At 39.7% G+C, this 27,077-nt stretch overlaps 1 protein-coding gene across 3 annotated transcripts; it reads right to left on the minus strand.

Annotated features, from left to right (window-relative positions):
• Positions 1–10,487: 10,487 nt before the first annotated feature.
• LOC134003759 (COUP transcription factor 2-like) lies at positions 10,488–15,646 on the minus strand. 3 transcript variants are annotated; one of them, XM_062443264.1, is made up of 4 exons: positions 15,474–15,646; positions 15,139–15,416; positions 13,352–13,894; positions 10,488–10,762 (listed from the first exon to the last, which is right to left on the minus strand). In XM_062443264.1, exons 1-4 carry the CDS (start codon positions 15,644–15,646, stop codon positions 10,488–10,490), a joined length of 1,269 nt encoding a protein of 422 aa, XP_062299248.1. The 3 variants fall into 3 exon arrangements, with proteins under 3 accessions (XP_062299248.1, XP_062299180.1, XP_062299108.1); XM_062443196.1 differs by having other exon boundaries at positions 13,352–13,876; positions 15,139–15,646; XM_062443124.1 differs by having other exon boundaries at positions 15,139–15,646.
• Between the last annotated feature and the right edge of the window lie 11,431 nt (positions 15,647–27,077).

The following is a 27,077-nucleotide window of genomic DNA, read 5'->3' on the forward strand; positions in this document are numbered from 1 at the left end:
CTGAATTCAAACAAGTTAAATATGAGGAATTTCAACAATTCACTCATCCAATTTCCTAGATCAGTGAGATTACAAATAACCAGTAGCCAAGAGATCAAGAGGTCAAAGGTCACAGCACACGGACAATATTCCGGTGACCCACGAGTGATCATGGATAATTAGGAAGTTCTCAAATGGAAATCAAAGTCTTTCAGTCTATGTTTGGAACAATGCTACGCTATAGACAACAACAATATACTAGAATTATCCCATGTTATCCCTGCATTGACACTTCTTTGGGCGATGTTACTTTATATCATTACCCAAAAAATGTCCACACACATCACCACCAACAGTCACTGAGATGTTTATCTGATAGTTTAGTGTCGTGCTCGATATTCTTCTCAGATGTCCAAAATTAAGCTTTTTTAAATATAACAACCTCTGTCTGTCTTCACTGTTCCCAGAAATTACATTTTTATTGAGTTTTTGAAATATTTAAATATAATACTGAGAGTATATAAAATGGGTGTCATTAAAACTGTGAGAAAATAAAAAATATATTTCAAGTAATAGCAATATTCTGATTAAAGCATTTATGTTTAGATTTATTTCTAAAGATTGCAAAACTTTATAGATAAAGATACATCTTACAGTTGTGCGACACAACACTCAATTTAGCTGAAACTACTGCAGTCTGATATTAAAGTCAGTACATTTATCATATATTAAACTATTTTAGAGAGGCTCACCTTTATGGTCGCTTTGGGTGCTGCATGTAGTTAATGCTATAGGTGCAGTGGCGCCTTAATACAAGGGCTTAGCAGAGCTTAAGCCCCGGGCCTGGAGCCTCCAGAGGCCTCACGAGACCTAAGCTAAAAAACCCCAAAGTAAATATGATGTAGGAGAATAAGCTCTTACACAGCTCATACACTCTTTGTAAAAACACGATTTACGTCATTACGTCGGTTTGAACATGGCGGCGCGGTGCAGCAGTTTCCATGCAGCTTAATGGCTAGCTGTGTTTGTTTGTCAAAGTAAAGACGATGAAAAAATCAACAAAAATATCACATGGATTTGGAGGAGGACCATGTTGCAAAAGTGATTAGGTTTCGTGAGTTTGTGCGCAATGAGATGAAGACATCAGAAGCTTGAACTGACCGTCTTAACTGGCAACTTTCAGCCAAGTGTCTTATTGTTGCTTGTAGTGGCGACAGCTGTAGAAAACACCAAGAGAATATATAGGTGTCTTCACACATTCCTTATTGCTTTTACTTTTATCACAATTACACAATTTGTCAAACTGTGTTATTGTCATGTTGTTTTTTATATGTTGCATTAAGGCAGCATCATTTATTTTTTCTTCTGAAATGAATCTCAGTAAATATTTGCTCGTTAGAGAGGAAAAGCTGCGTCTCGTTACGATCTCCCACACCGATGGTCACAGGTTAAACAGACAAGACTGGAAATGCAACCGCCATACGGTTCCTGCACAGTGTGAGTCCATAGTGACACAGCAGGTCAAGTTTAATGTGAATATGGGTCACTTTTCTGACTGAATATAATAGTATAAACTCTGCTGCACTGCTAATCCATACATTTGGAGGTGAATGCTTTTTACTCAGCACACAATTTCACTCAATTCACTCAATTGTTAAGAAAATACAGATAAGTATGTTTTGAAATGTCATTAAAGAAAAATGAAGGACACCTACGTGTTCTCTGGGTGTTTTCAACAGCTGCTGTCAGTATGAACAACCATGACACGCTTGGCTGAAAGTTGCCAGTTAACACGGTCACTAGTAGATCTGAAACACCTGATATAGCCTAGCTTTGTCTGTCATGTCCTGTTGACTGATTAGGAGGATACTCCATTTACTATTTGTTGCTGTCCATTGACTCAGCATGCTGAATAAATGTTGCCTTGGCATATTGTGAAGGGAGGCCTGCACTTGGAATAAGGGGGGGGGGGGGCTCCAAAACATCTACAGCCCCAGGACCTGTAATAATTTTAAGACACCCCTGTATAGGTGTTTCTAAAATTTAGCCCATCCTCACTGTGTGTGTGTTTTTTTTTTTACAGTATAAATTAATGGGCATTTAGATGTTAATGTTTATGGCATTTTTAAAGGGGAATTCCACAGATTTTATACATCAAAGTCTAATTACAGGTCTTCGGGTGAACTACTGCATATGTGGAAAACGTTGTAAAAAGCTTTTTGTGGCTCCAGAGGGAGCTGAAGTCTGATAAATCGCTTGAGACAGAATCAGTAGGGGCTGAGGACGACAAGTTTAAAAAATGACAACATCAGAGCACAGTGAGGTTTTCAGATCTCTGCAGCCCACTCCTCATCTCTGCTTGAGGCTAGCAGCTCCAGGCTACATTATCCGCTACTAGCATAATACATGTGAATCTCTGACCAAACTGTCAGCGGTCCAGTTGTGTTGTGAGTCATGAACATGGTCATGAAGGAGTCAGGTTTTGATATGAAGGGAGAATAAAATAGATATCTCTGGTTCCACTGTATTGATTTTGATTGTTTTTTGTTGTTTTTTAATTAATTTGAACTGCAACTGTTTGTAGTGACGCTGATAGTATTTTGTCAAAATGGCTGCCCAAAACACACTTCTCTGTTTATTTGCCCATTTTGTTTTGAGTGTTCAGTCACTGGGTATATACTGTATATTGGTATGTGTTTCCTCCCAATATCTACACAAATATAAATGCATGCAGATGTACACGCACTCACACACCCATAGTTATCTATAAATCTATACATGCAATTAATTCACTGTACAGCAGCTTCAGTCAGAGGAAACAATACTCATATACCAGATACTTCTTTTTTAATGTATAAGTTGTTACATAAAAGTTACTTGCATACAACACTGATTGTTCAATATGTAACTCTTTGACGCTCACACTGCATCTTGAATGTTCTAGTTGACTTTTGATATTTATTAGATGCTCCGTGAATCCACATCTAACTTTGCCCTAACATTTGATTAAAATGCTGGCATATACTTCTTCCCAGTATGATTTTTCCTTTTGCCCCGGTTGCCTTTTCAGTGGAAGAAACTTTCCAAAAAGAAAGATTTGCATCTTAATGGATCTTAGCAACAGCAGAGGCCCTCTCAACACTGTGCTTTTCAGAGTCACCAACACTGATGCAACAGTTCATATTACAAACAAACAAACAAAACAAAAAACTATTTCTCATGGATCCAAAATCTATTGTGCCCTCTTTTAGATTAATGCCCATTCCTGAAAGCTTGTTTGGATCGTGTTGTAAAAGCAGATCACTGATAGCAATGTATTAGTGGGGGATTAACATGACTTTCGCCCTGCTTTCTGTGCACAATAAAGCTTTAATCTGGGCTCCGGGAGGCCGTGCTGCTGGACCGGGCCAATGAGGTGCCTTGGAGTCTGTAGCGTATCCCCGTCTCCTGTGGTGGTGCTGTGGCCGGGCCTGGCAGCAGACACAGTGACAGACGCTCCCCTGGGATTCCACCTGTCAGCCACAAACGCACTAATCGACAGGCCTCATATAAACTGAACTCTCTGTCATCTCTCTGACAAATCTTCATCTTCTCATTCGTCTGACAGATTCCCTCTGCCCACCCCCCTCCAACCCGCCCTCCACCCTCTTCTTATTCCATCCCACAGTACGTCACACTCCGCCCATCCACCAGCCTGCATAAAACACACCAACCCTTCATGCCTGCTGCACCCAAACCACATCTTTTCTCTTGCGTATGTGTAAAAAAAAAAAAAGGAAAACCAGTTAGTTAAAAAAAAAGAAATAATCCAAAATCTTCTGTGAAGGTTCTCGTTGCTTCTAAAACAAACCCCCACCCTACCCCACCCCACCCCCTCCACCACCCTGCCTTTCAGCTTTAATGTGACAGAGGTGGGCTTTAATGTTCGGTAGTAATTGTGTAGGAGAGGGAGAGACTGTTTGGGAGGAGGAAGAGGAGGAGGAAGGGTCATGGTCAGGTTTCTCATGGAGGTTATTCTGCATCTGTCTCTTAGCAACGACAGACAGCTCTTTGTACAGTCCTTGAGTTGATTGGTGCGTTTTTGTTTTTTTTCTCCTCTCTCACTCTCTCTCTTTCCCCCTCCTTGGTGGTTGAAATGTTTTTTTTGCGAGGGGGCTCCTCAGCAGACAGGCTTCCTCTCCCATATTCAACTGCTTTTAAGATTTTGTTTCCTTAGCGTCAGATGGGCTCCCTGAGGCGTGGCACTCCGCTGTAGCTTCGCCTTTCCTGAGTGTAGATTTGCATCATTCAAGTGTGGAAGAAAAGAAATGATAGAAAAAAAATGTGTTTGAAAGCCAAATTTAAAAAAAACCCAAAACAAATGAAACAAAAATCATGTCAGTGAGCATTTGACATCACTGCTCCTTTTACACTAAGATCTGAGATTAATCATTTATCACGCTGACCTTTCCTGTCATGAAATTTTGTTCATTGACTTTAAATGAAGTGACTGTGTGAGTTTGGGACTTGATGTTACGCGGCTCATCGTCCCCTGAACAACTCAATGCTATCATATCCCCCTCTTCTCTTTAGCCAGTGTCAGGGGAAAGGGGCAGGCTGAGGTCAAAGGTCAGTGGAAGGAGCCAGGGGAACCTCTTGATTCACACCGTCAGCTTGAAGACATCAGAGCAGGGAGCCATAGTGGCGTGATGTCAGTCTGACACATTGATTATAAGGGCAATTTGGGGACAAGGAAGAGAAATAGAGGAATAAGGAAAGACTTTATTCTCTATTCATTGACAGATAGAGAGCTAGATAGAGTGATAGATGGATGTCAGAATTACTGTATGAGTTTCACCTAATTAAAAAGACATCATGGGTAGTCTGGACAGTTCAATGTATTTCCAATATGTGATTAAATGCACGCAGTGGTTGGAAAGTGCAGATATTGATGACCTGTAAAAGATTAAAGAGGATTTCTCCTCCCATTTGATCTTCCGTTTTAATTGTATCCCAGAGAAATAATGTGATGAAAATGTACATACCTTTCAGATGTTTTGGCCCGCAGCTTCCAAATGGATGGAGCATCATTTCATCATTTCATCATTTCAGCAGTGAAAGCGCTTTTAATTTTCCTGAACATATCTCACAATATCAACGCGTCCAAATCCATGAAGCCGCTCAGGGACTTTTTTTCCCCCAGAGTTTGCAATATTGAATGTAGTTGTTAGACAGTGTTGAGACCCTAGCTATGATTTTTTTTTTTGGTAGTGAAAAAAAAAACCAACCGAATATGAGTGATGAGTTTTTTTGAGAAAAGAGGATTCTGGCTGTTTGCGCTTCAGTCTAAGGTAAGTCTGATTAAAGGAGACTGGGATTAAAGGCATTGAGTTAAGCCAGTGTACAGTATGTATCATTATATGCAACTATTCACTGGCACAAAGTTCTGTCCTTCACATTCCTCACCAGAAAAACGTCAAATCACGAATCAATAATAAATCAATATGTAGAGATTGAGGCGGACATGCTGAGAAACACTACGGTAACCTACGTGACACATGACGTGTAATCACGTAGAATTTCGCTTTATTATGAACCTCAAATAATTTATTTGAGATCAAATAAACTAACGCAAATTATGAAGAACTTTTTTTTCTGTCCCGATCACTCAAACTCACTCTGATTCACTGCAGGAATATTTACATTCAAACAGTCATTCTTTGTATTGGCTTGTTGTTTTCTCACTCTTTGAATACTGTTCATAATTGCGCTTTTTTTTGCTTAATTGGCGGAATTATATCTACTCAAAATGACTTTTATTTTTTTTAATTCAATTGTGACGTTTTTCGTTATTGGGGAAATATATGTTTTTTATTCAGGTTTGTTTTTCCACTCTATATATTTGACTAAAACATGTTATTAAACATGTATATTTTAATCTATAAAAATAAAGATATCAACACGTAGTTAAAAGCAGAATGTAAAAGAATAAAAATGCGGCTTTCTGTGTGATAAATGATTGCAGAAGTGTCGGCAAAGTGCTGTTGAAGCTGTTTAATATATCAGAGCTGGATTTCAGGGAACTCAGTAGTGTAAAATTAATATTAATACATTCGGTCATAAAATCACAGTTACAGAATATGAAGAAGGCTAAATGTTTATTGTGACATATTTTAACCAGAACTTTTAACAGTTAGTCTGTGATCATTCATCACCTACTGTTTGTTTTATCTTTCTCGTTAAATATATTAACTCACACGTACCCCACAATAACTCCCAATCTAACCAGTGACACGTAATGAAAAACTTACTGGAACACAAAGTGGGGAAAAAAACACCGACCAGGCGCGGATTGTGTTTTTCAAAGTAAACTAAACCCGGGTCTCTAGACTGTAAAGCTGTGTTGTCGTTATACACAAGAGGCGATGCAGGAAAGCTTTGTGTAACAAAACAAAAAAAAAAGAAAAAAGAAAAATCTTGGTGCGGCTCCTTTGTTGCAATGACGACGTGATTCAAGCTGTTTCAGGAAGAAATCTTATTCTGCTGCTTTTTAACTTTTCTTTCACACTGTTTTAGAGTGCCGAGGCCCAAATCTGCACCTCCCAAATATAAAAAAAAAAATCATACAAACTACACAGCCGTGTGGAAATGAGATTTTATGGAGGGTTGGAGTCGCCACAATTATTATAAAGTTAATTATTGGTTTGAAGAAAAGTCATTGAAGTGACTTCAGAAGCTGCAGTCAGTTTTTATTTCACATCACGTATAAACAGGAATAATAACTACACAGCATTTCATCTATTAACGTTCAACTGTAATTATTATATTGATTGACGGATTTTATTTCATCACTCAACTGCGGAAGCTAAAACTTCAAAATAAATGAAATTGAAAAAAAAAAAGATCAAACTAAAACAACAACGTGGTTTCAACTTTTTTCTCCAGCTGCAGAAACACCAGCCTGCATTAACACATACAGCTGCTAAAAAAGAGAAAGAAAACAACTCGTAATGTAATGACTATTACATTGTAATGTAATGACTATTACATTACATTAATGACAAATAGTCATTACATTACACCATTTCCCTCTTTCCAAAATACAATGATATAATATTGTACAATATAGACGTCACGTCATTTGTTTTTCAGTAGAGATTTAATTTTTTTCTAACAAAAAGTTTTGTTTAAAAAAACAAAAAACAAAAAACAAAACTTCACTTTTTTCTTTTTCTGAAATGATTTAGAAATATATATTTAAAAGATACACTACCTATTATATTTAATCAAATCAGCACGAAATGTTGATTTGCATCGTAAACAAGAGCAATAATATCATCATCGACAAACACACACACACACACACGCACGCACGCAGCTTCGTGGGTTTGGACTCTGGTTAACCTCTACTGCACATGATGAATATTAATATTTTTAAAAAGGAAAACATCATAAGAGTGATCTGATTGGCTACACATTTTCACTCCTGGAAGCTGATTGGCTAAATCCAAACCGTGCTGCGTAATGACTGATCCAGCCGCAGTTCCCCGCAAACACAGCAGAGACGCCTCGCTGTCTCATTTATGTCCTGGATCACTGTTAGAAGAGACAGATGAGAATTCATTTGAGCAGCAGAGCTGCTGGTATTTCTCCTGCTAAGATCCCAGCCTGAACTCCACTGATCCTCCTCCACCACAGCAGCCGCACTCCTTGGCATTTTCTTCTTTTGGACCTGTACGTGTGTGGGAAAATGCTCCATTGTTTTATGTTGGCCCTTTGGCCCAGAACACCCAGGGGCCGTCGAGCGCCCAGCTTCACCCTCCTCAGGGTAAACTGTAGTGACAGAGCACTCAGGGGCCCCTCATTAGCTCTCTCTCAACTAAGAAGCAAAGAAGCTGCTTTAATCCTCTCTGTCCTGCTCAGTCTGGCAACACAGACTTGATTATAATTCCATTTTCATTCTGCTCTCTTAACTTGTGCACAGTTTAACCACCTTTATGAATTGATAGAACCCTTAATAACCAAATAAACATGCTTGTTAAGCAGTGTTAAGTGATGAGGTGTAAAAACGGATGTGATTTATGTGGAAAAATCTGATTTTAGAGGAAGAAATCAGCAGAAATGAATCCTGTTATTTTGGCAGTGTCTAACTAGAGGTTATACTGAGGTTTCACATACTCACATACACACATTTGGTCCACTCCCTTTGTGTGTTTTGATTGAGTGATGCTCACTCCTTTTATGTACTGTGCAAATAGTGATTAACTGGAAAAGAATAATTAAAGGATTTAATTTGATCTAATAATTGTTAACAGAGTGAGATGTCTTTAAAAAAACTTGCACCTACTGGACGATTAAATTAAACCTATCATGCATGCTGGGTGAACGGTTTGTGTTCTGTTTGTTGTGTTTTCTCAGTTATTTTCCAGTTGGTTGACTGTGTGATCAAGCCCAGCGCTGGAAAAATGTTGTCTTATTGCAGGGGGTCTTCAAACAGGGGAAACTCAAATAAATCGTGACGTACGTATACATTCAGCCAAGCAATTAGTTTGATTAAAATATCGGAATATCTGATTAGTGACAATATTACAGGCGGAAACAGAACATCAAGCAGGCTGTGATTGGTTTTCATTGACTTAAACTCTTGTGCTCACTCATTCTCTCTCTCTCTCTCTCTCTCACACACACACACACACACACACACACACACACACACACACACACACACACGCACACACACACATATATATAGTAGATATGTGTATATATTTCCTGTTGGGAGTGTCATGCACCACATAGAATTAAAATGACAAAATAAACCAAATACACTTTATTTATAAATCTTGAGTTATAATTTAATACGGTACCAATATGTTAACCAATATGCTTTCACAGTACATCAGAGTGGTTGTCAGAAAGAAGTAAACACAAATACACACTCATACACGCACACACACACGCACGCACATATGCATGCACACGTACGCAAATATACATACACACGTTCAGTTCAGCAATACCCTGCAGTGGTCTATTGTGCCAAAAAGCGGCATGGGCTCATAAATGCATGACTCATAATGGAATAGATTTGTTAAATGACCTGGGAAGTTGTGTACAGTTGGTTTATCTCATTAAGAAAATGTAGCAATACAATTTTTCTTTTAATCTCTCTGAGACAGTCAGTGTAAAAGACCTGGAAACATAAATGAATAAGAAGTGCTTGGTAATGCATTAATCATTAATCCACATGAAAGTAATGTCATTACTTTTATATGTAACTAGTCAAAAGAGTATTCAACTTTCTGTCCCTTTATATATAAAGATATTAGACTAAGGTCGTAGCATTGTCATCATCTCTACTAGTTTAGAGGAGAAATGATAGAAACATTAACAAAAAACACTATTTAATGTGAAATGAACATGATTTTCTCCATGTTAAAATTTTATAACATGTAATCATGAAGAATCAGGACAAAAAACAGACATCGTTGCTGTGTTGGGTTGTGATTATTCAGGAATAATAAAAATGTTTTAACTTGTTTTTAGAAAGCAAAATTAATGGAAATTTAAAGGAAATCATTACTGCTGCCCGGAATTATTAAACAAAAATATTCAAAAACATTTTATGTAAAAAAAAGTAAGGATATTACTTATGGAATGGTTAATAAATAATGCATTATTTGGCATAACACTGACCATGACAAGTGCAGTTTCCAAATATCTTTTGCCTTTTTTTTTCTTTTTCTTGGTATGTCCATAATTCAAATAGAATTCGACGAAACTCAAGCAGAGCATTAATCTCACGTCTCCGTCTGTACGCTGTTGAGCAAATAGCTTAAAGTCAAATGAACCTGCTGGAAATCAGTAGATGTTTGGGTTTCAAACACTTGTATTAGATCTTTCTGAAATGTTCCTTTAGTCCAAAGTGCCATGTCTGGAAGGTATAAAACAAAACAAACAAAACTAAATAAAATAAAATAAAAGATTGACACAAGACAATCCCTGCAGTTTTCTCACTAGCCCGGGCAACAAAAAAAAATTACGTAAAACATTAAAAAAGGAGCAAAAACATAATTTACAAGCACGATAAATATACACACAGGGTCCAATAAATATTGTTTGTTATCCCAACGGAAGAAAACACAAAAAAAACATAGACTGTGAGTGGTCACCACACTGCAAAAAAATTGTCCACTGTAACCAGTCATTTCATCTCAAATTCTCTCAATAAACTTAAACAAGTGGAAAAAAACCTGCCAGTGGAGTCAGATTATATTACATCTTCAGTTCATTTATTTCAGGGTGCAGAATAAGGCAGATCACTCCTCTGGTATCAAGAAAATGGCGGTTTATACATGAAAAATGATGATGATTTTTTTTTTTTTTTTACCTTGGAAACGGTTGTAATTATCTCATTCCACTGGTAGTTTTTTCCTTGCTCGACATTTTTAGCTCGCAGTAGATGAAATGACTTCAGTTGAGATGTGGGACCATTTCCTGACCTTAGTATCATTGTAGAGTTTCTCCCTCTATTGAATAGGCATGTAAGGCCAGTTGAAGCTGCTCCCGGACAGCAGCATGTCTCTTATCAGAGTCTCTATGGGGGTTTTCCCCACCAGACGGATGAAGAAAAGCTGCTCTATGACAGAGGAAGAGACGGTGCGTAGGGAAGGCAAGCGGAGCAACAGCTTCCCAAACCTGTTCGGCTGGTTGGGATACTGGCTCCTCACGTACTCCTCTAAAGCACACTGGGATTTCTCCTGCAGGCCCTCCACGTGGGCCAGGTCTGACAGACCGCAAGCATCTAGAGACAACAGGAAAAGCAGGCGAGAGGTAGAGAGAAGTGGTCAAAGACATTGATTCAACCTGGAGAAGTGGAGAACAGCAGCAAAATGAAAAATAGTTTCACTCATAGATTTATCTTAGAGGGTCTACAACACAGCAGAAGCACAGGAAAGACATTACATTTAGTGGCTGATGTTATATTATACAAAAAATGGGTGAATTGTGTTCATCCAACAGCCAGAACCTCCCCCCCCCCCCCCCCATTAACACAAACAAACACCAGAAGCAAAAATCTATTATGATTTAAAACAAAAAAATTAAGGTTTTTCTCCTAAAAAGTTACAGTTTTTGATTTGATGCCATTCCCTCTCTACATCTTTGATCAACGCATTAAAGGAGCAGACTGGACTGGACTGCAGACTACTGTGGACCTGTCGCTGGATTCAAGTAGTTATCTTATCTTATAGCACATGTAAATGATTCTGATTGAGACAACAGAGCAGTATATCAGGCACAGATACAACTCCCCTGTGTACAATAATATACAATATCAGGTATGGTTAGATAGTAGCATACAGGAGAAGAGAATAGTTGTCAAAATGTAATAAATGAGTAAAATTGGATGGGTGCTGTGCTGAATAGAGGATAATGACTCAGCATAGTTTCCCTGTCATTTAGACTAATGGATACATTGAAATAGTGTATATAAACTAGCCATTTGAAATCTCAAGAAATCAAAGATGGCGCTATTGCTTCTTTCAAATCCACAAAATGATATTCAAAGCAGAGGAATAAAGAAGCAGCACAGGGCGCGCAGGTGGTTGAGTGGTTAGAGCGCATGCCACGTACGCAGTGGACCCCGGTTCGAATCCCGGCTGGCGGACCTTTACTGCATGTCACACCCCCCCCTCTCTCTCCCATGTTTCCTGTCTGGCAACTATCAAATAAAGGTGTCTATGCCTGAAAAAAATCTTTAAAAAAAAAAAAAAAAAAAAAAAAGAAGCAGCACAGATGTGTATGGACTGCTCTACTGTAAAAGACCTTTACTTACTGTTTGATAGTATTTCTACATACAGCACTGGCCTCTGTTTGAACCACAGTGCTGCAGGCCGGATGGCAGCAGGGATTAAAGAGCGGTTACTGTGTCCTACTTTAAAGACACGTGTTCAGATGTGCTAATGGGAACTAAAATAGATCAACATAGGAGACTTTGTTTGTGTCTTTTACTCCACTGCTACTCATCCTTTTGATGCTGCTTGTCATCCGCATGTCAAATATAATTCTGACTGTTAATAAGAGGCTCTGAAATAACCAGGGTACATTTTATTATGCAGTGGCGACCCACAGTTTCCCTAAATTCAATAATGATAGTCAAAAAGGTCTTTTATAAAAGAATCATATGTACGCCAATAACCAAAGGTGTAGTGTCATTTTTAAACATAATTAACAATTAAATACATTTAGTGTTTTTCATTCATATGTTCTGCAAATTGTGAATTAACACAATATCACATAGATGAGATAATGCCTTTCTTCTTTTTTATTATTTAAATTTATAAATAAATTGTACAAATTTCCTGCAATTTGGAGTTTATATAATGATATAACAAATGTATCAATTATTGGATTTAATGAAGCACTTTCCACTTTTTTGTCTCTGATGTGAAGCAGCGAATAAAACATTATGTTGTATCTTTTAGACACTGTATGAATGTAAACTGGTTTATATTTTAGGGGTTGCAGAGATTGGATGCAGTTTGCAAAATCATTCAAACTCACTCAAGGCAAAGTTATAATAATAATTTAAAAAAAACATTCTATAATACTGTTTAATTTAATTATGTTCTTTTAATGGCTGACACAGACTATATTATGTAATATAAGTTCACTAAAGGACACAGTCAGTAGTAAAGGGATTATATAAGTTATAAAAGTTACAAGACTTTTTAAAAGCAAACTTTTTAAACGTATTTCTTATTTCATTTTTTTTTGCTTTATTTTATTTATTTATTTTATTGGAGGTTAACATTACACACTCAATTTTTTTATTTAGCCTCTTTATTTTACTTTCCACCGCAATACATCCCCTATAAATCTTAACCCTAGGATTTTAACTTTAACAGAAAATAACTTTGTCCCGAGAGAGAAAAAGATCAATTGTGTTATTTTCGCATTTCATTTTCACTGGACCCTGAAAATCAACACATTTCTGTGAGTGTATTTATGGAATTAACCAGCTTTTTATTCCCAGGCGCCACCATTATCATCAAATTGGTATACTAAAATATTTATTTAATTTATTTTTTAAATCAGCTAGATCATAGTTCACTCACATTTTATTTCCCACAACATGCAAAATGCAGTCTACGAAAGACTGGTGTGTTTGTGTTGTTCTATCATTCTTTTAGCCTATCTATTTTGTGTGTGTGTTCATATTCCTGATTAATTCATTTCATAATATTAATTATTACTACTTCACATCGCTGAGTACACTGCAGCCTGTAATAAAGTGAACGATTTTTACTAAGAAGAAAAACACATTGCGACCATGTAACGCCGCCGAGGCATCCATGCTCTGGTGTGGAGACCCAGATGTACCCAGATGTACCTGTGGTGAACAGCACGATGGCCTTGATGCAGCTGTACTCCGCCGAATCCACGTGCAGCACCTTCAGTTTCTCCACCTGCTCCTGGAAGACCCGGATGTGGTCCATGAAGGCAACAACACGGTCGGCGGACATCGGGGAGGCGTGGAGGCCTGCGGCAGCCAGCAGCGGGGCGACGTGTACGGGCATGGAGCACTGAGCGGCGTTCAGGACGAATAGTTCGCTCCAGGTGAGGCGGAGCAGAGCTACCTGGTCGGGTACCTGCAGGTCCGGGAAGAAAGGGATGTTGCGGGCCCACTCCACGGCGCTGAAGAGCATCCTGGCCGCCAGCTCACAGATGTTCTCTATACCCATGATGTTGTTGTTCTGGAGGCACTGAGAGCCGAACCTGGAGGTCGGGTATGGCTCGGCCCGCAGCAGCAGAGAGATGTAACCAGACAGATAGGAATGACACTGAAGAGGGTCTCCGTTGGTCAGAGCAAACTGACCGTGATAGGACTGCGTGGGAATCCTGCCTCTCTGTACAGCTGCGACAACACAAGAAGAAAAAAAAACAACAGCAATGTAAAAAAACAAGCTAGAAGGCAAATTAACACGAATGAATATTTATAGAACAAATAATGACAATAGCCTACTACAGACGTCATTTAAAACCCACTCAAACCCTCCCACACCAGGGTTCATTTCTGAGGCTACGCTGATGTTTTCATGCTAGTCTGGCTCTCTGAAATGGACGGACGGTAAGCTAACTGTTTCAGACAGCTCCTGGTAAGAAATGTCACATTCAACTCACTGCTCGGAAATCCGTTTCTAGGCCACAACCTGCTGGTAATGGTGTGCGAGGTTATTCAGCATGTCAGTGTGTGTCTTATTGTTTCATTTCAAATGATCCTAAACTGTCCCGTTAGCGTCTTGAACTATTTTCCTCTAATATTTTGCTAGCGACTTTGTGGCAAGTAACTTCTGTAACCGTTTTGAGAATAGCCCGCTACGCCTGTTTATTTATTTATTTACTATTTTTTTGGTGGTGAAATTGGCCTTTAACAATTTGCAACAAAGGTGTTATTTACACTCTAAAATGTCACTCAGTTATTTATTGTAAGCTAATAGGTTGAAAAAATTGCCTAACAAATAAACACACACACACACACACACACACACACACACACACACACACACACACACACACACACACACACACTGAGGCTATATACACATACACCCGCGCTCACACACACACATAATCTACCAAAAACGCCACACACTCAAATGCTACAATTTAAACGAATAAACATCGAAAATAAACTAAAATGTTGCAAAGCTTGAAGTGGAATTTTAATAATGTGACACCGAAAGCAAGCTGTGGGCTCTTTCAGCCTCACAGCAGCCGTGTGTGACGGACACAAAGCGGCCGAGCAGCAACAATAATACCAACTACACATGCTACAAGATGCTAGTCACCACACAGTAATCTCTGAAATATCAGGATGGACCCTGCAGATTATATGGAGGTTAGTAGGCGAATAACAGATTACAGAAATATGAGGAGGAAGAGAATATATGAGCAGACACAGGCAAAACATCACTGTGTCCACCAATAAATTATATATACACACACACTAGCTAGCATTCAAATGTAGCATGCAAAATGAGTTAATGGGACAGACATCAGAGTGAAGAATGTTGGTGAATAGAGAGCATTAGGCCCGTCTCAATATGAAGTCCAGTAGTGCTGGATAATATGATGTAATAATACCGAAAGCGACAACAGGGGGATGCCAGCCCGTACCTTCCCTCCTCATGCCGACTTTGAGGCATTTCTTGAGGCGACAGTACTGGCACTGGTTGCGGTGGTGTTGGTCTACGGGACAGTTCCTGTTGGCTCTGCAGGAGTAGCTCAGGTTCCTCCTGACGCTGCGTTTAAAGAAGCTCTTACATCCTTCACATGTGAACTGTCCGTAGTGCTTCCCGCTGGATTTATCCCCGCACACGATGCACTCGATCTGCTGGCTCTGCTGTTTGTCCATGGACGAGGTGGAGGAGGAGGAGGAAGAGGAGGTGTTGTTGCTGTTGTTGTTGTTAGTGGTGGTGGACGCGGTGGTGGAGCTGGACGGGTTGGGTGGCGGTGCACCCTGGGGTGCTGCTGACGGCGGGGGTATTTCCAGAGAGGACGCCTGGTTCATGTGTCCAGTCAGCTCCCCGGGTAGAGACAGAGGTGCGATCTGGGACACCGGGGAGGAGAGGGTCCCCTGAGTGTCCCCGACGCCCTCGGTGTTTCTCCACGCCACCATAGCCATTTCTACCGTCTCCAAAAACTTTGCGCGCCCAACTTTCCTCTTTTTACGCGAAAACTAACGCACGCGATTTTGTCTGCATGAATTACTAATTGCACTTTCAGGGAAAACACGACATTGCCTGACAAGATAACAATACAAATAAGATGCTTCAAATGTGGATAGAGCTCATAAAGATAACTGCAATATAATTGTAACGCGTGACTTCACAAGTCAAGAATGGCCAGTCACCCAGAAACTGCTTCGGCGCGGTGGCAATCCAAAAAGAAAGCTTCATTCAGACCGAGATCATGCGCTATAGCATCCACAGAGGGTAAAATAAAGACAGACAACACTGAGGAAAAATCCACACAGAGGGAGGCAACGTTATCCAAAAAGTATAAATATAATCTGATCCTCTCTGTCCTGTGCGCCGAGCTTTAAGGGGCTGCAGTGTGAGCAGATCCTTCCTCAGATATGAGCCAGGCTTTCCAGACGCTCCCTGCTCTCCCGATCAGTCAGAAGTTACATTAAAAAGAAAACGGAGAGAAGAGAGAGAGGGAGAGAGAGAGAGAGAGAGAGAGAGATAGACGGTGATGGATGATGATTTTGATGATGCTTTGCTCCGGGACGGAGGAGGAGAGTGGTGCGTCCACACGTCACGGGCTGTGACACAGTGACGTCTGTGTTTGGGGGCGTGGTTAACGCCAGGAGAAACTCTTCTGGGAGTAGCAGCGTGTGTATGGAGAGTGGAAAGTGCCAATTTAGGGATTACCAGGAGGAGGAGAAGGGGTAGTCTACCCGTCTGTCATCGCCAGACTGTTTGGAGATTTGAATGAAATTGATTGGGAATGCAGATGAAGGACCAGCAGTGACAATAAAGCGAGTGCAGGGAAGGAATGTCTACCAGCGGCTTATAGCGTAATGTGCTATTTAAAAATGTGCATTCTGGATAAAACTATGTCATACTCACATCGCCTATATGAATGTTGCCTGGTTATCGTTAACACTTTTCATACAGTAGTTGTAAGTCCAACTGCTGTACACATAAGAAATACATTAAACAAGATAAGAGAATAAAAATAAGAAAATACAAAAATAGACAATAAAGTGTACAAAGGACAATAAACACAGGTAGATGTTTGGGAGGAAGTTCATTTAAGGCCAGTTTTTAGAGGCAAGTTTTTACTTGACTTTTAAAAAAGTCCTAACTAAGGTCCACTCCTTAGTTTCTGCTAGTGAACTGTTCCAGATTTTGGGTGTAGACTATATGATACTGTTGTTGCTTTTTTATATGTTTTATGCATTATTTCACTTACCCACAACCCAAATATAGTCTTAATGCAATAACTATCAAGTCAGCTATCATCAACTATCAAGTTAATGCTAATTGTAAGTGACCCCAATACAGTGTCTTCCACGTGTGTAAAGTTTGCATGCATAAATGTACTTGTTATATTACTTATGTTTTATTTACCATGTGCACAGACGTGCTCTATTATCAGATGTCGGCACACAGATCCTCTCCTCTCACGTTAATTGTGACACGACAGTCTCCTTCAGTAGATTATCGTGGCACTACACACTCGCCATACAGCGTGGGACTCCAGTTGGATTTCTGTTGATACACACTGCTGAGGGTGCTATGATTTCTTACCCTCCTTGTGTTTAATGTGATGTATAATGTAACGTCTCTTCCTCTCCACCTGTGTGCCTGTGTAAGTGTGTTTTGCACTGACTACTTGACTTCAGCGCTTTGTCATTCTGTCGGACAGTGGTCTCTGATTGATTGTCATATAGTTTAAAACATTATGCAGCTTGCACTGTGTTTGTCTCACATGAGGAAACCAGACATAAAACATGAAGATCCTAACTGCAGTAATTTGATGCCACCTAGTGTCATTATTAAATTACACAGAAAACCTAAAAGTATGAGCTGCACTTAACTTACATGTTTGACTTGAAGAAATAAATCTTCTACATTCACAGTGCAACTTTACCCCCAACATTTAAACACCCTGAGCAACCTTCTTTAAAGTTTTCATCACAAATAAATGGAAAATGAGTTTCATTCACTTCTCCCCTCATCTCCCTTTCGTATGATATCAACTGTGACTGCACTTGAATATGTTTTTCAGATAAAACAAATATTTTTTTAAATATTGTTTCCTTAATACCTTCATCAGAAACTGGTGGATCTTAATTTTGAATTAGCTAGTTATCAGTTTGACTTAAATTGATTGTTATGCCATTAATGTTACCTCTACTTATTGTGATGATGCAAGGTTACCAACAAGATACATTTTTGAGGATAATCCTTAAGTGAATTAGTTGACTTGGGTTCAAACCTTGGCCATGACCTCAACCAAACCTCTAATCTCTTTTCAAACCTGGTTAACCCATCTTGCCCTGTTTATCTCAGGTTGCTTGACCCACCCAACCTTTCCCTTCCCCTTATCCATTCATCTTCCTACCTCATCCCTACCTCATCCCTCCCTCTGTCCATCAATCCCTACATTGCTCCATCATCTCTTTATTCCTCTCATCCCTTCGCATTCAGTCCTGTGCTTACCCCTCACATACTTCATTAATGCCCAGGGCCCGTGATCGGCTCAGGTGAAACCACACCTAACACAGAGTGAACCCAACACTGAGTCTCCCTTTGTCTGGCCTTCATTACATACTACATTTGACCCAGACCAACTTAAGTGACATTATCCCACCCTCCTCCCCATATCTCCCTTTATCACATTTTGTTGTGGCATGTTCTTCCAATGTTAGTATTTTTCATTCTTGTCCCAAGTGTACTTCAAAATGTCCTTCCTATAACCAAGGTATTAAAGTGTTTATGGCAGCATGACACTGGTTTAAAATCAGTGTGAAATCTAAATACTAGATTATCAAAAATACACAAATATTATAATAAAATAAAAAAAATATATATATATATGCATCACAAACCAATGGCAGACATTATATTCATGCATGGGCTGTTTCAACATGTACATATACTGCTCTCTCTCTCTCTCTCTCTCTCTCTCTCTCTCTCTCTCTCTCTCTCTCTCTCTCTCTCTCTCTCTCTCTTTGTGTAGGTGTATGGTGATTTTTCATATATGCCCCCAATGTGTTGTTTTCTAATTCACACACACAGAGCTGCAAACTTCTGCACGTGTCAGACTATTCACACAGAGAAACCGAGCACCGTTTTGCAAATACCTACAGTAAGATGATACGTTCAGAGTCGTCCTGTTGCCATGTTCATCTCCACATATTGCAATACTACACAGTCACACAACACTACACAGTGTCGGAGATGCAATAATTGTGACATCTATGTTGCCCCTTCATAGCAAGTCATCACCATGTGAATATGTCTACATGTCCATCTGACCGTTGAGTCATTCACCATGAGTCCCAAGGCTGAATGTGACGTCATGACTTCCAGCTCTGCCGTTATCAAGCAGCCGCTCACACAGGCAAGCTATGCCCTGCTTGCCATAACAACACACACAGCTGACGTCCAAGATCAAGGTGGAAGGTCGAGGCTAACGTGTTTACTACACTGGATAGGGATGATGCATTTCTCCACTATAGTTTAATTCAACATGAACTCTGCTCTATTTTGTGACAAACCCAGTTAACATTAATCACACATTTGGGAGTTTAAAAATGATAAATCCCCTGTTTTTTTTCAGTGATCTGGTGCCCTTTAAGACTTAACACCAGTGGGGAGCTGAAAGCGAGCTAATTGGAGACAAAGTGAGAGAGAGTTTGGCCAGAGGAGACCTGCTGTGTGTGCAAAACCACCAGGATGTGACTGTTTACAGCACAGTGGGAGACAGCAGTGGCTTGCTGCTCATAGATCTTTGGCAGTTTTTTGGGCTTCAAGGTGGTTCCACAAACATATAGTGTCATTACATCTACTAAGTGGCACTATAAGGTTAACTGTTAATCCACTAATAGTGATTAAGTATGACAAGACTGGTCAGGGCGAATGATAAGACGACGAGGGCCTGTAGAGGACGCATACACAAAGGTTGAAAAAGGAGAACAGAATGCTGTAAATTTCCTCTTACGTGTTCTTAGACCTGTCTACATTGGCGTCTTCTAGGAATATGCATAGTATTCTTGGTATTTACTGTAAATGGATGTCATGTAAGCTCATTATGTTAATGAGATTAATGGTTGTGATCTAAAAGTACACTGCAGTCTGACTCACATCCCCCCGTGGACGTTTCCTGCCAGTGTTTTGGCTTCAGTGTGCAATGTGCATGTTTTTTCCACTGTTGATGGCAAAATAAGTTAAAGATTCACAATACATTTGGCAGTAAATCAGGGGGAAAGGGGAATAAGGCAAAGAAAGATGAGAAATACCTTTAATACCTTTACCTTCCTACATTTTGGGCACCCTGTCGAACAGGGTCGCGATCCTCTTTATGTTTAAGAGGATGTAAATGTGACTACACACCCAAACCCAAACCCAAAGTTCAATCATTTAGGCTAATTAGACCTCTAGTTGGTTTGAAGTTGGGTGGAGTTATATTGGAAATTAAATGATGTGACCAATCTGTGTGGACTAATAAGAATGATAGCAGTGTAAAGTGTCACTCTCTAACAGGTGTAGGAGGAGGATGTCAGTCATTTGCTGTTTTACACATCCACACAGTCCTAAGAGGCCTAATCAGGCAACATAAGTTAATGTATGGGTGTGTAAAGGGGCTGGAAGCCTGTAGTAACTTTTATTGGCCACTTGGGAGACAATATGACATATTATCACCTTTTAAGTTGATCAAATTGGTTAGGAAACAGTTAGTGATTAACACATCCAGATAGATATAGAGCAACATACGCATTCATTTGGAGTTATGCTTGTGTCCATCTGGCAAATTTAAGTCCAATATTGAGTCTTCTACTTTTAGCTCTGTGTTTGGCCTCCATCAAATCCTGAGGGAAATATCTGGCTTCTTAGCTGCTGAATGCTCCACTATGTTCATCAGCTAGCCGCTAACTTTGTTTGCCTGCTGTCTGCTGTCTGGTGCTGCTGGGTAAGTACTGTACAGTGGGGTTTTAAGAGCAATTTTGCTGAAAAAAGCAGCCTTCTTTGGCTGAGAATGACCCTGAGCGTCAAGAGTATAATCACAACAGTAATGCTGAAGGCCCGAAAACCAGAACTGCAAGTGAAAAGATGTTAAAATGCTCCACAGAGCTGATCTGGGTGACAATTTTTTTCGGGGTTTTCAGTGCGAGTGACCCCTTCCCGACAAGTAGTCATGTGATCCATTTTTGATATAAAAATATGGATTATTATAGTTTAAAGATTACAACTAGTTTTGAAAAAGTTCATTTTCACAGAGATTTATATTATACATATTTATAGATTTTATATTTCACAGAATTTTGTATTTATTCATAATTAATACAAAAGAACTGCTATGAAGTCCTTGTATACAGTAATACAAAAAAGTTACCTGTACCCAAGATGTAATTTAAATGTACACTGTATACTATTAAAGTCATTAGTGACCGTCATCATCTCATGTTACACAATCAGACAATGACAGTAAACAGAGCAGGTGGATTGTCTCCTTGCTGTTAACCTTGGCAGCCATTGAAACAAAGCTGGGATCTCTTAGGCTGCTAAGCAGGGTCAAATCCTGGGCAGAGAGTAACAATAGCTTGTCAGTTAGATTAGCGCACCTCAACCACTGCTTCAACTGTGACCGCTGGAGCGTCTCTCACCTTTTATTAACCCCAGACCGCTGATCTCTGACTCCTTCAGGGGCTCTGCAACATTCTTCATGCAGTGAATTTCATGCTTGAGAGACACATTGTGCTACAGGTCAGTGTGCAATGATAACGCACTGCCAACGGTCTTCCCAGTTGTGAATGGAGCCAACCTGGCAAAATGTTGGAATCCTCATTAGGACTTGTACAAAGTCCTACTTAACCTTTGACCTCAAACAGACTAGAACTCATTATCTGGTATGAGATTAACCCACATAGCTTAGTAAATGATCAAACTACATACAACTCAACTTTAAAGTGAGACACAAGCTTTACAGTGAAATAAACTGTTGCTGCTTTCTGTCACTAATAAAGCACCATCAGCACTTCAAATGTCTTCCTCATGCTATGGCAGTTCTTCTTACAGTTTCAGATACAGAGATATCAGCACATTGTCATGGAGTTGTTATGCATAAATACAATAATTGCTATTATAAAGTGGGGAAAGTCGTGATTGCTCTATGACAGACTCACCAGCGTTAAGTGAGTGAAATTTACTTATTTGAATCCATAGCTGCATAGGTGGCAGTGATATTGCTAAACATGCACAATGTTATTGTGTATTGTATATTTGCTATTCCAGGTATTCCCCAAAGTCATGTTTTTTTCGATATCTCCCTAGTCTGTTTTCCATTCTTTTTCTTTCCCATTTTTATTAAAATAAGTTTTTGTAATATTACCCCAATGTGTAATCATTAGGCCTAAAATGAGTCACATGCATTTCCTGTGGAAATATATAAGATTATTTTTTTCCTTGTTAGGTATATACAGTATTTGCTGTGGACTTCACACAAAAAGACAATTTTATATCTGATATGTAAGTATTATTTATATTTGTGTATCTTCATCTGCTGTTCTAATCAAATTACCCTGCTTTGTTGCTTGCTAATTTTAGCCAACCAGCTAATATTACTGTAGATGGAGATGAACTGTTGCCATAACTAAGCAGCTTCATAGCTTATTAGCTAAGTAGGGTAGCTTTGAGATAAACTCCTCATTTTTACAAGTTTGATGTTTTGGTGGTGAAAATAACAAATGAGCATTACACACTTTAAATAATTCCCATGAGGAATTCAAATAATAATTTTAAGACTTATATAAAAGTATGCATCATAGGCCTATATTTTGGTAATGCTTAACTAATGCATGAGTCATGTGTTTTATTTGGATGACATTTGACTGTGCAGTGAACTATCATCAAAATAAAACACCTTTTTTTTCCAAAATGACACACAGTTTATTGCAAAGAAATAGCTGGTAGTGTTTTCCATCATCCCAGTTATTAGTGTTAGCAACACGATCAGGCTGCGTCATGCTTATACCCACAGACATTTGATTAAGTCAAGTCGTGACTTAATTTATTAGAGGTGAGCCACAGGAATTCAAAGTACATCCTGCATTTATTCATACATAAATCAAGCATATTTAAGTATATGTATGTTCCCTTATTATACAGTGTTAATCATTTGAGCAATGACATATGCATCTACGGGTGAATGGTGTGTTTTACCTTTAGGCTACTCCAGTATGTCTGCTGTCCTGCTTGGTAGTGAAACTCTAAATGTGAGTGTGAAGGGGACTGAGCAGCCAGGATTTGGTGTCACCAGAAAGTTTTCCTTGTCCTTGGTCTTTTGATCCATGGCCACTGCAGGGAAGTGATGCTGGGATGTTGTGATGTACTGAGTGTTACATTGGTTCAGACGGCCGTGCAAAGGCCAGGAGGGACACAGACAGTTGGAGGGCTTGTGTGAATGACACAAGGATTCAAAAAACATACTCTCTTGGCGCTTTTCAAGGTCAGGGGGCCTAAAAGACTGTGATTCAGAGGGACTGTCTCTTTGCATCTGTCTGCAGTTAGGAAATGGTTAAAGTTTTCCAACAGGGGGAGAGGCAGGTGTTGGACGTAGTCCTTTAGACAAGCAAATATTGAAGACGCCAATAAATGATTTCAATTTGATATTTAAATGATGACATTGTGAGATTTTGCAAATTCTTTTCTCTGCACCACCTTCTTAGCACTGACTTGCTTCTACATCTTTGCAGCAAAAACACAACAAAGACAAAAACCCTCCCTCTCAATTTTCTACCAGAGGACCAAATGTCATTCAAAGCAAAGACATTTCTTTTGTCCTTCACAGCAGCACATTTCCTCAGACTGAGAACACTGTCCGGTATTTTGATTGATCATGTATTTGTATCTATTCATAGAGGCCAGATTCATCATTCCAATTTGTCAAGTTGCTGGTGTGCTGAGTTAATTATGTGCAGGAAAGCCAGAAAAAGAGGACAGCCTCCTGTTTAGACTCATCTGAGGTTTCCCTACCTCACCTCTGCTCCAAACGAGCAGCCAAAGCTTCACCGGGCTACAGGAACTGCTTGGCACCATGGGTAATTAGTGTGATGAATGCTTTAGCGGAACAAATAGTGGCAGTCGGCTGTCTCGCTCATCGTGTGGCTGTGCTGTCATAGCTCAGGGGCTGCGGGCTCATCAGGGTAATGGATGATTCTGTAACAGGACCATCCCTCAACCAACAGCGCCGCTGCCGAGCAGGAAACAGAGTTTTACAGGTTTTTTTATCCTGTCTGAAAACAGTGCTGCTGTAGCTTTCTTGAAGGGTTCAGCTGGTTATGGATGTCAAGTGCATGTTTGGAAGGTTAGAGCTGATCAATAACAGGGTATGTACAGACAGGTCACAGCACATTCATGAAAAAAATCCTGCAAAGATCTTTATTTTTTTAGGCTTGACCACAGGAAGTTGAAAGGAATGAAGCGACACATTATTAAAAATATGTGTTTGTGATTTTTTTTTTCCTACCACATAGCCTCTTAGGACTGGATATGCAAACATCTTGATACTAATCCTCTGTGGGATTCTTTTTCCATGCCTGGGGTGTTGAGGCGTCGCTGCTGAAATGATGGATCACATTATTAGATTAGAGGAGAGCGAGGACAGACTGCAACTGAATTTGCAATTCACAGTCTCTTTTGTATATGGACCTTTTCTGCATGAAAGGGATAATTGGGCCGTTGTCACTGAGTCAGAGATTGTTTTTTAACAATGTGGGGAACCTTGCAATAAATCAGGTCAGCTGTCTGAGCCACATCACAAGACAAGGCATTAGTCATACATGCAGAATGATCCTTTTGCATACAATGTAAAGAGGAATACATCATCATTTATTTGCACTGTGGCAAGTCTAGATATCCTAATTTTCTCAGCAAATGAAGGGCATATGGTGATTTTGTCTTTTGGATCAGGCTGAGTGCAGAGGCAGCCTTGATGGTCTGGCTCTTTGTGCTGTCATTTTAGTACCAGCTAATGTCCTGTGCTTACTCTGTGCCTTGACTTTTCAACCCACTCTGACAGTGAATAATATTCGGCACATAAGGATGGATTCTCAGCCATGTCATCCATGTAGCGGAAGCTGAATGGGTTGACTGCCACAGACAGGTAATCCATAGCTATCAGTTAAAAAAACACAAGTTCAGTGAATTGTTTCGATAGCAGCCAGACCCACGGCCAACAGAGCGGGAGAGACAGGCGAGGTCGCGGAAAGGTTATCTCGGGGTTCAGGAGGTGAGACTTTGAGGATGTGGACACGTCAGTCCAGCAGAGTCCTCGGGTCAATGTGAAGACAAGTGGAAGACACATTTCTCTGTCAGCACGCAGAGAGCCCGCACGGGTTCAGGCTTTTGTCGTGAGGTCCCAAGTCATTGAGTCAATAGCCAAGGAACATGACACAACCTCTCAGAGTCACTCGGCATCAAGCGGAACAGGGAATGGCATGCTTTCCATTTCACTGCACCGTGGCCCCGACAAGACCCCGTCTGCACTCGAGAAACAGGAGAGCTCTCAGCCCAGGCTCTCGCATAAAGCAGCGCCGCAACCTGGCCCCAAACATGTACATCGCTCCCTCAAAGCAGCAGTACAAGGTGATTCACCGGTCAATCCATAACCCCGGCTATTATCCCTACTGGCTGTTGGAGCACTTCGGGGAGACCATAGGACAACCAAGGGGCTTTGTATGACAGGAAATTAGATCATGGCAAAGCACAAGCGCATTTCGATTAAAGTAATGTCAGGATTTATCTCCTTCTGTCAGTGCTGTTTAGGCAGCAAGAGAAATTGTGACCCTTCGACCTATCTGACCAAGCACTGACCAAGTGAATAGAGCCTTTTATCACAAGCATGGCTCTACATGTCATATAGCAAACTACATCATACTCTGTGTAGTGAAAATGTCGAAACAGAAAGAGATGGATTATCTTGTATCCTTCATATCATTTAGGTCAGGTTTTTCCAACCTGTTTGACTTTGATCCTTTGTATCCAACCAGTTACTATAAGTAGTATAAGTGGTCACACACTGCATATGTATTTTATGTAAACAAGTTTGAAGTAAATTATCTGACATTTTACAAGATAAAAATAAAGATTGGAGTCTGAAAAATGTGTATAATGTAGCATAAATGGGCCCCTTTGTTTCCTGCTAACATTCAGGTCATTTTCTCAATAATTTCCTAAATATAATACTTTCTAACTAAATCTGCTACTCAGGTATGTAACAGAACATTTCCAAGAAATTTGCCAGAAATGTTTTTTCTTCTTCTTTCCTATCTTGTTTTCCTATCAAGCCATCATATCTATGGGGTCGCTGATCTAACTGTGTGTCTAGCATGTTTTCAGTCATGCTAGTGGCCATGAAACAAAACATTGTTAAGTTTGTCCATTCTGGGCTATTGTAGAAACATGGAGGTGCATCATGGCGGCTTCCGTGGAAAAGGACCCGCTCCCTGTATAGATATAAAGGGCTCATTCTAAGGTAACGAAAACACATTGATTCTTACCTCCAGGTGATTATGTAGTTGTTAAAAAATGTATATATAAAAATATTATATTACATTTCTGCCAAGTCCATTCTGCTAGATGGCACTAAAGTTTACACACTGCACCTTTAAACAAACTGCCAACAATTATTATTTTTTTGGTTCATGGTCCCCAGATGACTTTGGTGATTCTGCCATTTCCTCTAGTGCCACCAGTAGGTTAAAACTCTTAATTATCCTGTGAAATAGGTCTTGTGCCATTTTGTGCAAGGCTCATGGTCCCTAGGATGTGTCCTAATGACTTTAATAATCACCTGAATATTACTCTAGTGCCACTATATGGTTCACATTGACGCTTTAAAGTGAAATGTCTCAACAACTTAGCTACTGGATGGATTACCATAAAAATATGTTGCATCCCCTCAGGATGAATTACAACGACTTCGGTGACCTCAGCCTTTCATCCAGTGCTGTCATCAGGTCAAATGTTTAATCTGTCCAGTCCTTTGGTTCATGACCAAATTCCTGCAAAACTAATCACATTCCCATCAGCCTGAGCCGTACTTTGTGGTTAGTGCAAATTATCAAATATTAACATGCATGGTGAACATGTTAAACATTATACCTGCTAAACATCAGCATTTTAGTTTTTGTAATTGTGAGCATGACGTCAGCATTTAGCTCATGTAGAGCCCCACACAGCTGCTGGCATATCTTTAGACCTTTGGCCTTGTTCCACTCACACTATTTAAATTTGTAAACATAATCTGGCAACAAATATTTCTGGTTGGTTTAAGTGCGCAGATGTTTGGTGGATGAACAGTTGATGTGATTCAGATGATGT

Source organism: Scomber scombrus, chromosome 1 (genome assembly GCF_963691925.1).
Source record: "Scomber scombrus chromosome 1, fScoSco1.1, whole genome shotgun sequence".
Classification (NCBI taxonomy): Eukaryota; Metazoa; Chordata; class Actinopteri; order Scombriformes; family Scombridae; genus Scomber; species Scomber scombrus.

Excerpts from the sequence above, each read along its gene's own strand:
- LOC134003759 (XM_062443124.1), bottom strand. The coding sequence starts at position 15,646 with ATGGCTATGGTGGCGTGGAGAAACACCGAGGGCGTCGGGGACACTCAG. Across the intron at positions 13,895-15,138 it reads AGTCGGCATGAGGAGGGAAG|CTTCTTGTGTTGTCGCAGCT; the intron begins GTACGGGCTGGC and ends TTGTTTTTTTTT. Across the intron at positions 10,763-13,351 it reads CATCGTGCTGTTCACCACAG|ATGCTTGCGGTCTGTCAGAC; the intron begins GTACATCTGGGT and ends TGTTGTCTCTAG.